Here is a 14979-nt window from a genome sequence, read left to right on the forward strand (position 1 = left end):
ATATGTTAATTATCAATTGATCTTTCCTGTGAGTTTTTAGTCCCCAGTGTGATAACTTCACGGCAAGTACCTCACTGTGAGTTCGTTGAGTTAGCCTGATCCATGCAAAAATATGATTTGGCATTCCTTGAACACCAACATGATCACAGGTATTGCTGATGCGCTCTTTTGCTGCTAAATGGATACAGTACTAAGTGTATTGCATTGTGACTTTGAATCGACAGTGTCAAGTGCAAATAATAAAGTGACCCTGCATCGAAGTGCTGATGCGGGCATTTTCCAAGGCTCCAGTCATAAGTTAGCACTCTGTGTATTATGTATTCAGCAGTGAGAGGAACCCCAAACTCTGAATCACCACTTATTGACAAAACTCTGTATTTTTAACTCGATAAATTGCACATTTGTTAGGGGACTTTTTCAGATGGGAATTTATCCTTTTGTGTAGAAACGTGTGTATGCAAGGAGTTGATAAGCAGCCCTTTGTTTGGATTTACTGGACAGTGAAATTGGATTGACAAAGCAAAGGCCACTATGGCAAAACAAGACGGATCAATAACACGTGAGTGCAAGAGAATATAGCAAGGGTGATGGAATGTAGCACATGCTTTCTTGGACAGCTTCGTAAACATGTCGAAGTTGACGTGTCGTTAATAACTGTTTCCCACATCGACACTGGGTACATACAGGAAGTACTCAAACAGTTGGTTTGACTGATAATGGGAAAAAAAGGCTCTCATTTTATATTCATGAAGCAATGTGATCATTTATTATTCCATTGAATGAATGAATGAATGAATGAATACATACACACATACATATATACTATATATACACACATACATATATACTATATATATGTATGTGTGTATGTATATATTATATACATACACTCTCTCTCTCACACACACACACACATACACAGACACACACACGCACACGCGCACACACACACACACACACACACACACACACACACACACACACACACACACACACACACACACACACACATATATATATATACATACACACATACATATATACATACATACTGTACATCCATAAACATGTACATTAATACATAAACAAACAAAGCAGGGTATTATAATAAAATATTACTACTACTACTAATAAACTAATGGGTAGAAAACAAACACTTATTCCTTGCTGATAAAATGGGATTTGCAACATTTAGTGTTCGGCAAACTGAAGATAAACTAAGAAAACTTCTGGTAAGCTTTTTCCTTCTATAGTAGTGTGTGTATTTTAGTGGCCTTTATTTGTACAAATGCAAAGAAATATTGTGTTTTGTGGTATAAATATATGACCCAAATAAATTAAGTCTTCTTCTTCTTTTCCTTTCGGCTTTTCTCTTGAAGGGGTCGCCACAGCAAATCAGTGGCCTCCATCTTTAGAGGTTTGATCCGCATGTTTGTTTTGGCCAAGCTTTTACGTCTGATGCCCTTCCTGACACAACCCTCTGTATTTATCCGGGCTTGGGACCGGCACAAAGATGCCACAAAGATGTCCCTTTGTGGCTACAGAATGACCTAAAAAGTTGTGTTGGTCCATTTTTGATCACATTTTTTACCCAACAATTTTCCTTTTCCTTTCATCACTTTGCTGCTGTGAAATGTAAATTTCTCCACTGCGAGACTAATAAAGGCTAATCCAATCTAATTGAGAGTGCGTTGTTTTATCATGTTTTTTTTAAGTTTTTTTTGTGCTGTGTTTAAAATTCCAACAGCGACATATGTTACAATCATGCAGAATAATTAATTTATTTAAGATATAGGGTTTGTCGGCACAATCTCAATGAAACATAAGGTGCAATGGATTATATGGCACATGATCATTGTGAACCCTAGAATTCAGTCGCTGGTTGATGATTTGAAAAGCCATCAATTTTCTTTTGTTTCTGGTAGAAGTTCGAGAACTTATTGAAGATAGTGGTGATGGGCAAAGCCACAATAAGCAGCCCAGAGAGAATACACAGTGTTCCTGTGAGCTTCCCAGCGAGAGTAACAGGAAAGGTGTCCCCATAGCCCACCGTTGTCATGCTGATAGTGGCCCACCACCAGCCGATCGGAATGGTCTGCAACTCGAACTCCGGGGCCTCATTTTCTACGAAGTACATGAGGGCAGAGAACATGGAAATTCCCACAAATAAGAAAAGCGTCAGGAGCCCCACCTCACGGCCGCTGTGTTGCAGCGTAGCACCGAGAGAGCGGAGGCCGGCTGAGTGCCGGGCCAGTTTGAGGATGCGGAACAGTCGCATCAGCCTCAAAATCTGCATCACTTTATCCACGTTCCCCAGCTCCAAGTTGTCATCTTTGGCCACTGGGCCTAAATCCCAAGCCGCTATGGACATCAAGTCAATAAGATTGAGAGGGCTGCACAAGAACTTCTTGGCTGACGGAGCCACCGCCAGACGGAGGAGCAACTCTGCGGAAAATAGGAAGACACAAAAGTTCTCGAGGATGGCAAGCCCTGGATGTTCAATTTCACTGTCGCTGTGGTCCACTTGACGGAAGTCTGGCATGCTTTGGACACACATGGCCGCAATGGAGACCAGAACCATGCTCATAGACGTGACGGCCATCGCTTTGGCCAAAATCGAGTACGATGGATTCTCAATACGTAGCCAAATGTTCAGACGGACATCCGCACACCAGGCGCCGTCAAACAAATCCACTTCGGATTTCTCCTCCATTGATGAGTCGTGGAGATTTACACTACCTCGATCCAAGTCCAGGTTCTCAGTCTGATCCAGGAGTTCTTGAAATTTGTTACAACAGCACAAGTCCAGATAGTGATCATGGATGCCCCAATACTCGATCTCCTGGCGGAAGGACAGGAAGCACCAACCCTCGGCCAGGTGTATTTTGCCCATCAAGTAAAAGTTGAGGATGTAACTGAAGAATAGTGGATTGCGGTCAAAATAGTATTCCATTTCTGCTGCAACAAAGTCATCGCAGAGCTCCAGGATGGCTTCTTCGGAGTGACAATAAAGAAGACGTGCCAGGCGAGTGTCAGGGAAACGTTTGAGAACGCTGGGCACCATTCTTTGCCGGAAACCTCCGACGTTGACCATGACGAAGTAATCATCAGGAGCACATCCATGAAAGATCGGCCCATACACCATCCTGCAATATAAGCTGCTTGCTCGTTCTGGAGGAGAATGTCAGACGCCTGATTTCCTGTATGCACAAACAGTGCAGAAAAAACTGAGTGTGAATTTTATATCTTCAGATCTGTCATTATTCCCACGCACATGCTTTCTTTGAACATTTAGGTTAGTGTGACATCCTGTTATGCAGCCTGATCACTTCTGCATAGTTTTATGGCAACCAATCCCAGAGCTGTAGTTACAACAATGCAATTTATAATACCATATTTTCTTAAAACAGACCATTTATTTTTTGCAGTTGTATTTTCTGGGTGGACAGATAATCCATCATGCCATATGAGTCGTCTACCTTAAATGTCAACAAAATTATTTATCAAGCGTTGTTTAAAATATGTTCATTATTCATTTATTCATTTATTTAATGATCCGCTTATCCTCACAAGGCTGGCGGTGGGGTACTGGAGCCTATCAGAGTAGTCTTCAAGCTGTGGGCAGCGGACACCCTGAATGGGTTGCTCGCCAATCGCAGGGCACACTGAGGTGAACAAGCATCCGCGCTCACTCTCACACATAGAGACAATTTAGAGTTTTCAATCAGCCTGCCTTGCATGTTTTTGGAATGTGGGTGAAAACTGGAGGAAACGCACGCAAACTCCACACAGGGAGTCCAGAGCGAGGATTGAACCCACGAACTCTGCACTGTGAGGACAATTAGACCACCGGGTAAACTGTGTAAAAAAATGTTGTACCATTACAATCAACGCAAAGCAACAAAATCATCGTTTAAAAAAAAAGAATGCTTTTATGTCGTATGAAGTTGCACCTCAAGAGGGCTAAACGTGAGAAAGAGCCAATGTAGACCTGGTTGGGGTTTTAAAGTTACATTTACAAATCAATTTTACTATCGCTACAGGTAACTCAAAATAACTTCAATAAACATGCATCCATGTTTCTTTATTTGAAATGGTCCAGACTGAAATTGTCCTCAAATTCTGGACCCCCTGAAATTGTATCATTCAAAGAGAGCACTACTTTTAATAGTGTGGAAACAAGGTGGTGTTTCTTTAACAGATAACCCATCCCAAGCACAGGAACATTGTCTTGCATAGATTAAGTTACCTGGTAGCAAAAACACTCATATTGCAGCAAACGGTGCTTCAAGGTCAGATTTAAAACATGTATGCCGCCAAAACAAAAGTATGTGCCAAAGAATGAATGAAGGTAAGCCAAGAAATATTCCGTGGTCATCTCCCTAAAGTACTAAATAGGTGAAAATATTGGTAACTTACCCATGCATGTTGAAAGGGGCAGGTGTCCTTTGCAGGTTGACTTCGGTGATGAGAATGTTTTGATGTTTGTGTCTCACTGAGCACCAAGCAAAACTCAAGTGTCTGTTGCGCGCGTGTGTATAACTTTTTCCGCTTTCCTAAGTCTGACTTACTGTTAATGCCATTGCTTTCAAAGGACGTTACATTCTCTTGTACAGTAGGTGGAGGTATGAACAGACAAAATTCCCCCAAAGTATAAAAGCAGAGAGAGAGAGAGAGAGAGAGAGAGAGAGAGAGAGAGAGAGAGAGAGAGAGAGAGAGAGAGAGAGAGAGAGAGAGAGAGAGAGAGAAACAGACAGACAGAGACAGCAACCTGGTCCAGAACTGATGTTTGTTGCATCTTGCAATAAAAGTCCTGTGAAAAGTGAAAATATGATCTCAATTCAGACATGTTGAGCTGGATGCAAAAAAATCATTGGCATTGTCCTACCCACTCTCAAGGACTTGCACACTGCAAGATTCCAAACAAGGGCACGGAAAATCCTACTGTACCTAAAGAGTTTGATGTTTCTCTTTATTTGTAAGTAGGTTCGTTGTCAGATCTTCCAGGCAGATGATGCGCAGAGCTTGATCGTGGCGTAGAGTCGAGCAAGTTGTGCTGTGAAACTCCGTGCGATGCTGAGCAGGTCTCTGCGAGCGGTGCGTCTGTCTGGGTCTGAGTCCGAGATGAGTCTGAATCTCCCTGTCCCACAACAGCTGCTTTTATACCATTTCCAAGCCTGTGATATGCGTCAGGGTGAGACGCACATCAAGGAGATCAAGGAATTGAAAGACATTAAAGCTTAAAGCTGCGGTGCGCACCGGTGACGCCACATACCCTCCGCACTCTGCACACCACCTTTTCCAGCTACTCCCCTCAGGCAAGCGCTACCGATCCATGCGCACCAAATCCAGCAGACATTTAAACAGATTCTTCCCCTAAGCCATTAACTCTCTAAACCAGGGGTGTCAAACTCATTTCGCATCGCGGGCCACATACGGCCGAGGGAGATGTCAAGTGGGCCGGACCATTAAAATTATACCGTACTCTGCTAAAATTAGCAAAAATATCATGTATTTCCTTTGTTTTGGTGTAAAGAAGCACAAGAACATTCGGAATATGTTGACATTTAATGAACTATCCTTTTACAAAACATTTCATGAAACACCTCATATTTCCTAAGACAAATGTGCAATTTTTATCATTTTTTATCATTCACAAATATGCATTGCAACTGATCCCACTGATTGTACAAAGGAACAAAACTTTAATTGGTACTGAAAAGTATAGTAATGCACTTTTAAGATTAAAGTAGACTTTTAAAGAAAGGGAATTTTTAAACCACTTACACATACGCATATAAAATCTAAATGTAATCCCTGCGTACACCTTACAAACTAAGGAGAGTGATTTTAAATGTGTAATGAGGAAAGTGTTCACCTGTCCTGTAAATCTGTAAACTTCATACATGAAACATACATACACATACAATACATACTGAAAATTTATGGAGTTGTATGAACAGGAGAATTCCATCACAGAACTTTTGTTTTGAAGCTGCTGACTAACATTAAAGTGTGGTATGGCAGGCTGTGGGTAATGTTGCTCTCGCTGAGAAGTTTGTCAAACTGATGATTGTTCAGACCTCTGGACCGGATGAAATTTACAGTGAGAACAACCACCTCCATGACGTGCTCCATTTTCTGCGACTTGCAACACAATGCAAAATACAGTGAAATGTCCAGAAACGATCTCCTCCATTAAGGGCTTGTACTTTGTCTTTGAACTTTGTCACGACACCTGCTTTCTTTCCGACCATGGATGACACCCCGTCTGCAGCCAGGCTGACAGCACGGGACCGGTCCACTCCAACTCTATCCAATACAGCAACGACAGAGCCGAAAATGTCCTCGGCTGTTGTGGTGTCCATCATTGGCACCAATTCAAGAAACTCTTCAGTAACAGTCAATGTCTCATCAACTCCTCGAATAAATATGGCCAGTTGGGCCACGTCTGTGATGTCAGTGCTCTCGTCAATTGCCACGGAAAATGTAATAAATCCTCTCTGCTATAGTGTTCCTTGCCGATTGAGGCCCACTTGCATTATGCCTAATCGGCGGTACATTTGCACCTAAAAGCTAGCAACCACTCATTTGACGACAATGAGGTTAAAATCTTAGCGAAAGATGGTTTGAAAGGGGGGTAAAAGAAGCGAGTCTTATAAAACAACAAAATCCTTCATTAAACCGGTCTGGTGGGGTGAGGTTCATTTTGGATCGTTCATACAATAGCCTGCTTAGGCAAAACAGGTTAGGCAACATTCGTAATGCTGATGAGGTGATACCGGTGGGAGTGGCGCAAATAGGCCAGTCGTTAGTGAGGAATGTAGGAACAATCAGTGAGGTCACAGGGAGTGGTCCTGTGCTCCCCCCAACAGACTTTAGTTCGCTGACGAAGCCTCTTGGATAGGAGGCGAAACGTCCGAAACCTTCAAATTTGTACAGATGACGGCTGAAGAAACCTTCTCATCTATGGACCACTCCTGTACGACTGAGAGCTTACACAGACTTATTTGACAACACGACAGATATTACAGTACAGGTAATACTTTTGTAAAAACATGTAAAGAAAAGAATCCTAGTTATCCCCCAACCAGATGAACACCCAGTGAAACTACTCCACCTATGTAACCAGACCAGTCATACAGATTAGATGTATGAAAAGTGACAACGTGACCTCAATTTTATAACACGCTGACCTCCATTCGTCCATGTTAATTATTTTCATCAATTTTTAAAACATCTCAAAGGAGGAATCCAAGTTATCACTCAACCAGACCAACACTTGGTTTAACGACAGCACCTACCTAACCAGACCAGCCTCATCCCAATCTTATTGTGCTTCCATTCGAAACAGAGGACTCCGGTTATTTGTACTTATGGTTAATTATTTAATGTGATTTCACTTGCATGCTGAATCACCAATGACACCACCACCATAGAACTACAAACAATTATAAAATATATAGCTATTATTTACACATGAACATTTGGACTTTACATCAATGACTGCAAAGTAGTGGTTGGTGAGGGTGTAGCCAGACCGCATAGGTTGGTGGTGTGTAGGATGACGCTGGCAGTGAGGAAGATGAAGAAACCAAAGGCTGAAGTGAGGACACAATGGTGGAAATTGAAAAACGATTTTGCATGACATTTAGGAAGGAGGTAAGACAACCACTGGGTGGGCAAGAGGTCCTTCCAGATGACTGGCAAACTACAGCGAACATAATCAGAGACACAGGTCGGAAAGTACTTGGTGTATCGAGTGGAAGAAAGGTAGATAAGAAGACTTGGTGGTGGAATGGGGAGGTGCAGGAGTGTATACAGAGAAGGAGGTTAGCAAAGAAGAAGTGGAACACGAGAGTAGACAGCAGTACAAGGAGATGCAGCGCACGGTTAAAGTAAAGGTGGCAAAGGCCAAACAAGAGGCCTATGATGACTTGTATGCTCGGCTGGACAGTAAGGAAGGTGAGACTGATCTTTACAGGCTGGCGAGACAGAGAGACAAAGATGGTAAGGACCTGCAGCAGGTTCGGGTGATTAAAGATAGAGATGGCAATGTATTAACAGGTGCCAGTAGTGTGATGGCAAGATGGAAAGAGTACTTTGAAGAATTAATGAATGAGGAAAATGAGAAGGAACAAAGAGTAGAAGACGTGACAGTTGTGGACCAAGACGTAGCAAGCATTAGCAAGGATGAAATGAGGAGGGCGCTGAAGAGGATGAATGGGGGAAAGGCACTCAGGCCTGATGATTTACCAATCGAGGAATGGAAGTGTCTTGGAGAGGTGGCAGTGGTGTTCCTGACTGGGTTATTCAACAAGATCTTAGATGGTGAACTGGCCTGAAGAATGGAGACGAAGTGTATTCGTTGCTATTTTTAAGAACAAAGGAGGTGTGGAGAGTTGTACTAACTACAGAGGAATAAAGTTGATGAGCCATACAATGAAACTCTGGGAAAGAGTAGTTGAAGCTAGACTAAGAGCAGAAGTGAACATTTGTGAGCAGCAGCATGGCTTCATGCCAAAAAATAGTACAGATGCAGTGTTTGCTTTAAGAATGCTGATAGAGAAGTACATAGAAGGTCAGAAGGAATTGCATTGTGTCTTTGTAGATCTGGAGAAAGTGTATGACAGGAGAAGAGCTGTGGCATTGCATGAGGAAGTCTGGAGTAACGGAAAAGTATGTCAGAGCGGTGCAAGACATGTATCATGACTGCAAGTCAGTTGTGAGGTGTGCTGTCGGTATGACTGAGGAATTCAAGGTGGAGGTGGGACTCCACCAGGGATCAGCTCTGAGCCCCTTCTTGTTTGCTATGGTGATGGACAGGCTGACAGACGATGTTAGACAAGAATCTCCTTGGACCATGATGTTTGCAGATGACATTGTGATCTGTAGCGAGAACGGGGAACAGGTGGCGGAGAAACTAGATATGTGGAGATATGCCCTGGAAAGGAGAGGAATGAAGATCAGTCGCAGCAAGACGGAATATATGTGTGTGAATGAGAGGGATCCAAGTGCAAGAGTGATGCTACAGGTAGAAGTGATAAAGAAGGTGGAGGATTTTAAGTACTTGGGGTCAATTGTCCAGTGCAATGGAGAGTGTGGAAAAGAGGTGAAGAAGCGTGTCCAGGCAGGCTGGATCGGCTGGAGAAATATGTCAGGTGTGATGTGTGATAGAAGGGTTTCAGCTAGGATGAAAGGAAAAGTGTATAAAACAGTGGTGAGACCAGCCATGATGTTTGGACTGGAGAGAGTGCCACTGAAGAAAAGACAGGAAGCAGAGCTGGAGGTAGCAGAGCTGAAGATGTTGAGGTTTTCTTTGGGAGTGACCAGGTTGGATAGGATCAGGAATGAGTACATTAGAGGGACAACTCATATTAGAGGCTTTGGAGAGAAAGACGGAGAGGCCAGACTGAGATGGTTTGGATATGTCCAGAGGAGAGAGAGTGACTATATCGGGAGAAGGATGCTGAGCCTTGAACTGCCAGGCAGGAGACCGAGAGGAAGACCGAAGAGGAGGTTTATGGATGTGGTCAGAGAGGACATGAAGGTAGCTGGTGTGAGAGAAGAGGATGCACAAAACCGGGATAGATGGAGGACATTGATTCGCTGTGGCGACCCCTGAAGGGAAAAACCGAAAGGAAAAGAAGATTTGGACTTTACATCAATGAAATAAAACATATGCAATAAAATCGTACAAATCACTTTGCCCGCTTTTGTCCAAAACAGAAGTTTTTGGTCTTTGTCCTTTATCTTTTCCTTGCTTAACAGTACAGCGATAAAGCATGTCGATTCTCACCATCTTCTCAGTAAAATGAAACTTAAATAATGAAGTGCAGAAAGTAAAACTTTACCGGAAGTGACAACAGCCCAACGCAACGTTAAGAAAATAAAGCACAGCCATCTGCTGTTCAACTATGGGATAGCAATCATAAACAAATGTATCCGCTGCAGTTACACTCCCACCAATCACACAGTGATTCTTGAACCCTTTACGATGCACATATATTTTTTTAAACAAAGCAAAACAAAAAGACTGGAGTGCATTCTCTACCCTGTGTCTAGCAACAGAACTGTTTTGTGTGAAGCCCTCTCTACATAATGTGGCTGAAATGTGCTTCTGCCGTTGTTGTCTTATGCTGTGTCACTGACCAAAGGTTTAACTCTGTTAATTCTATTGTGGGGCGGCCCGGTAGTCGAGTGGTTAGCACACCAGCTTCACAGTGCAGAGGTCGCTGGTTCGCATCCCGGTCCGGCCTCCCTGTGTGGAGTTTGCATGTTCTCCCCGGACCCGTGTGGGTTTTCTCAAAAACATGCATGGCAGGCAGATTGACCACTCCAAATTGTCCCTAGGTGTGAGTGTGAGAGTGACTGTTGTACGTCTTTGTGTGCCCTGCGATTGGCTGGCAACCAATTCAGGGTGTCCCCCGCCTCGTGCCCGAAGACAGCTGAGATAGGCTCCAGCAACCCCCGCGACCCTAATGAGGAATAAGCGGTACGGAAAATGAGATGAGATGAGATTCTATTGTGTTGTAATTGGATTGGATTTGCCTTTATTAGTCTCGCAGTGGAGAAATTTACATTTCACAGCAACAAAGTTATGAAAGGAATGAAAGTAGAAAAACAAAATACAGCACAGGAATTGTTTGTGTCTCTTTGTATCTTGCTCCTTCAAAGCGGGCTCCTAAACTTCCTTAGGATGTTCCTTGACAAGACTCTCCATCTTCAGAGTTTTGTCAATTTCTTGAGGACGGGTCTTGTCTTGTTTCTCTTCTCTCTGTGGTTTCTTTTGTAGTTTTTAAGCATCTTCTTTCAGTGATTCCAGACCTTGTTGTTCTTTGGAAGGTTTGCTCAACTCAACATTGTCCCATTTTACTGACTCTTCTATCTCTTTCTGTACTGATTCTTGGACTATCTTAACTCCCTTTTTAGGTTTCTTAACATCCTTTTCTTTGTTAGAAATTTCTTTGAGTTCTGTCTCAGTTTTCTTGACTTTTTTCTCTTGCTTCAGATGTTTCTTCGGTTCCTGAAAAGGTTCTTTGATCTCATTGTCTTGTTTTTGCGGTTTCCTGACTTGCTTTAAAGATACCTTGACCTCTTTATCTTTCTTTTGAAGTTTTCCAACCTTCTTCTCTTTTTGAGAACGTTCTTCTTCAAGAGCTTTCTTCGCTTCTTCAGAATGGTCTCTCCTTTCAGGACTTTCTTGTCCGCTTTATGTCTTCCAGTTGGTTCTTTAAGTTCTTTGTGTTGTGTTCTGGAGGCAAGAACATGTCTGTGTAAGCTCTTAGTCGTACAGGAGTGGTCCATCGATGACGGCTGAAGAAACCTTTTCATTCTGGAGGCAAGGTCGACTTTAGACATGAGCACAAAAGCATGATCTTCATCGCCAAGGATGGCATTTGTAGGCGCTAGGGCTTGTGAACAATTATAGCCAATTATTAATCCAACTTCACAGTTAAGTTCTTCAGACATCTCTACGTGTGGCCAAGATCTTGCTGTTTCAATAGTGGGGATATGAGATCTGTTCGTTGGAAAGTATTCCTGAGTGTAACTTACCAGGAGCTTGATCTTGGTTTTAGACTTGATACCTCTCACTTGTAGACCTGTCACCTTGGCTTTGGCTACTCTGAGCTTTTTTGAGTTCCTCTAACAGTTGAACTTCTCTCATTTTCTACTCTAGCTTTGTTTTCCTATCAGCACTTTCTGCAATTAACAGAGCTCTTTTCTTTGCATTCTCTGCTTCGTTTTCAGCTCTCCATGTTTCATCTTGCAGCTGAAGTCTTAGGATTTCTTCTTCTTGTTCACTAATTTCTTTCATGACTCTGAGAGCAGCTTGTCTTGCGTCTTGGGATGCGTATGAAGACTGCTTAGAGTTCATGGTGTGTGCGGATAAGGAGACATTGAAGAGTGTCGTCTCAAACACTGATTCATTGTTTGGCCAAGATGACATTTCTGACTTGTTACTTTTGAGGAACTGCTGAGACCTTTTATTGGCAGTTTGGGTGAGTGCTTTGCATGTGTTATTCTTTCTACGCAATTCTGAGTCTGTCATGATCTGGTTGGCGACCAACGGGGGGCGCTGCCGGCCCCGCCTGCACCTGCACAGGTGCTGGTCGTCCCGATCAGTGGCGGACTGCCACGTTCGGATTGGCGACCAACGGGTAGCGACGTCAGCCCTGCCTGCAGCCTCGCAGGTGCTGGTCGTTTTAATCAGTGACACTTAAAATGACTCCCGGCACGACCACCCGGTGTCGGTTCATTGTTTGTTGCATGCATTGTGTATGCTGTGCATGTGTTTGTTTAACCTTGGCGGACTTTTACTTTTGGTCTTCTTTTGATACTTTGTATTTTTTCTGTTCAGATGATTTTGATGTTTTACATTTTGTTCCTGCTGACCTTTATTTTAATACAATTTGTCAAACAACCTCCTGCTCCCTCCTGCTCCCTCCTGCCTGCTTTTTGGGATCCGCACCCGCCATTACCACCTCGCAAAACCGTGACAGAATCTGGATGCTCTGGATGTAGTGTCTTTGATTTTTTTTGGTAAGTAGCATCAATCACAACTTGAGCTGTATTTATTCTGCTCATTGTATCCATTAGGTCAGAATCGTCATTGTATTTAATGGCCATTTTAGTCAATTAATATTGTGTTTCCACCTTTCATATGTCCCTTTAAAGTGTGCCTGAAGATCTTTCAACTTGTCTACAAATGTTTGTCCTTTTTCAGTTTGTGCGCGAGTGCGTTCACTTCTCCTAGGCTGTGTGGAATCTGATTTAGGCAAATGTGGTCTTACATTTCTCTCTTCTGAGAAATATGGTTGCTCTCTTTCACCTTCATGTGACATGTTGACTTTGTAGCAAAATGAAGTTGAAATGTAAATAAATTCTCCCTTTTCTGTAAATATACCTTTAGGCTTAGCCTTTTTAACTTTGAATGTACAGTAGTGTCACAAAATACAGGTGTGGATATACTATTTTCAATTTACAGTAGAGTCTCATTATATTGATATTCTTGGGAGTCAGAAAAAATATTGATATAACCGTACTATCGATATAAGCGATCCTGCACCGACCTTCATTAAAAGTCAGCAATACAGTGTATGGCATGTAATTTTCTCTTTGAGTTCATGGATTGCGTATCTAGCATGCGTTTGTACTGTAGTGAAGTGAAAAATAAACTTATGCATTAAATAAAAACGTCATTTATTATTTTCATAACGCACTCTTGCAATACTGACTCTGAGTAGCACTCAACATTGTTCTACACACACGAGAGAAACCACGAATGCCAGCATGTACATACTGTATGAAAAATAGTGATTACTGCAAGCGAATAATATCTGAATACAACACAATTAAATACATGTATGGAAAACAAAAACTGCAACGTTTACATGACTTACGTTGATAAAGTATTCTGCGGCACGTCGAACTCTTTCGCGATGGAGAATTTGCTCCTTGTTGGATTCTCCTCGACAGCCACTATTGCCTTGTACTTCGGTCACAATTCTTACGTTTCCCCATGGTTGAAATTGGTGTTGAACAATTGCATACAGTATAAGAAGACTACAGTATGTTTCAAATGCTATTGCAGCAGTAATGAAAGATGTGAGCTCTGCTACACCGATAGTGCTCGAGGGAAACATGGAAGCTGGTCACGTGAGTGGGGGATCTTTAATATGGGATGTAATTTTCTTCTTTTTTAATGATTACAGGTATTTCTTTCCTAAAATTCAACCAATACAAAATGATTACGCTTCAGCAGAGAAAACCAAAAACATTGTTGCAAAAAACGAGTGCATTCATGTACAGTACAGAACACTGCAACACAAACTGCAACGTTTACATTACTTATTCTGCAATACTGTATGTACTTAAAAAAATCTTCCATCTGCTTCCGCTTCCCTTTTTCGCCTTTTAACACAAAAGATTCAAAATTGTTTAACATTTCTAAACAATCTGATGCATTTTCTCTCGACTCTAAGTAAGATTGTATTTCCATAACACTTTGCAATGCTTGTATCTTCGTTGGAATAGGTGTGTATGCAGTTGGTTCTTCATCCTCATCATTCTGTGAATCTGCTGGGGCATATTTGGCTTGAATTTTACTGCGAGGTCACAATTCTTACATTTCCCCATGATGTCGAAGATGCTATTGCAGCTCTGCTACACAGAGCAAGACACGAAAGCTGGTCACGTGACCAACGGTGTTACCGATACAGATTTTGATAATGGTGGTACTTTATAGAAATCCCTGAGCAAATATCAATTCAGCTTAAGCTGCTTTTGTATCGATATAAGCAGAGCAAAATGGCCGGCGGGAGATGAAAAAGGGCACCGTTGTAACCGATTATTGTAATAATCATGTATCGTACTACACGGAACGAATTATACATAAAAAGACTAGAAATTTGACGGGAAATGAAAATAGTATCGTAATAAGCAGTACTATCAATATAACCGATATCGATATAACGAGACTTTACTGTAGCTTATAAACCTAAACTTCAATACTTAATAAAACAATTGCAATCAACTAGGTTAATATAGCAAATCACAATGACTTATATAATTATATCACAAAATTGCAATGCAAATATAGACATGCAAAACTCAGTATTTGCGACTTGTGATAATTAAATCAACTTGCTGAATGTTGTTTGCCAGTGCCGATGTAGGGAAACGTCTGCTTCTCTTTTAAGATGGCGGGGTCTTTGCAGCGAAGAGTTCAGTGGCAGTCCTTGGGTCTTTGTTCAGGCTTGATACGCTGCTCCTTTCACTTCGCAGCTCAAACTTTTACCACGGACATCTTCTTCTGCAGGCGAATCTTCTAACCGACGTTTTCAGACAAAAAACGATTCAGCTCACACGTGGAGTCTTCACTCTTCACGGAAGTGTTCTACTGTGCTTCCAATCGAAACAGAGAACTACGGTTCTTTGTACTCACTCAAATTGCAAGTCCCACAGAATATTATGTTT

The 14979-nt window shown here is 42.1% G+C and overlaps 1 protein-coding gene across 1 annotated transcript; it reads right to left on the bottom strand.

The window, feature by feature from the left end:
* Positions 1 to 1078: 1078 nt before the first annotated feature.
* Positions 1079 to 4529, bottom strand: LOC148893857 (delayed-rectifier potassium channel regulatory subunit KCNS3-like). Its single transcript, XM_089004554.1, has 2 exons — positions 4420 to 4529; positions 1079 to 3200 (listed from the first exon to the last, which is right to left on the bottom strand). Exon 2 carries the CDS (start codon positions 3143 to 3145, stop codon positions 1865 to 1867), a length of 1281 nt encoding a protein of 426 aa, XP_088860680.1. The 5' UTR covers positions 3146 to 3200; positions 4420 to 4529; the 3' UTR covers positions 1079 to 1864.
* Positions 4530 to 14979: the final 10450 nt, after the last annotated feature.

Source organism: Hippocampus bargibanti, linkage group LG09 (genome assembly GCF_051943395.1).
Source record: "Hippocampus bargibanti isolate YZ-2025 linkage group LG09, ASM5194339v1, whole genome shotgun sequence".
NCBI lineage: Eukaryota > Metazoa > Chordata > Actinopteri > Syngnathiformes > Syngnathidae > Hippocampus > Hippocampus bargibanti.

What these genes read in the sequence shown, in the direction of transcription:
- LOC148893857 (XM_089004554.1), bottom strand. Translation starts at nt 3,145, where the DNA reads ATGGTGTATGGGCCGATCTTTCATGGATGTGCTCCTGATGATTACTTC.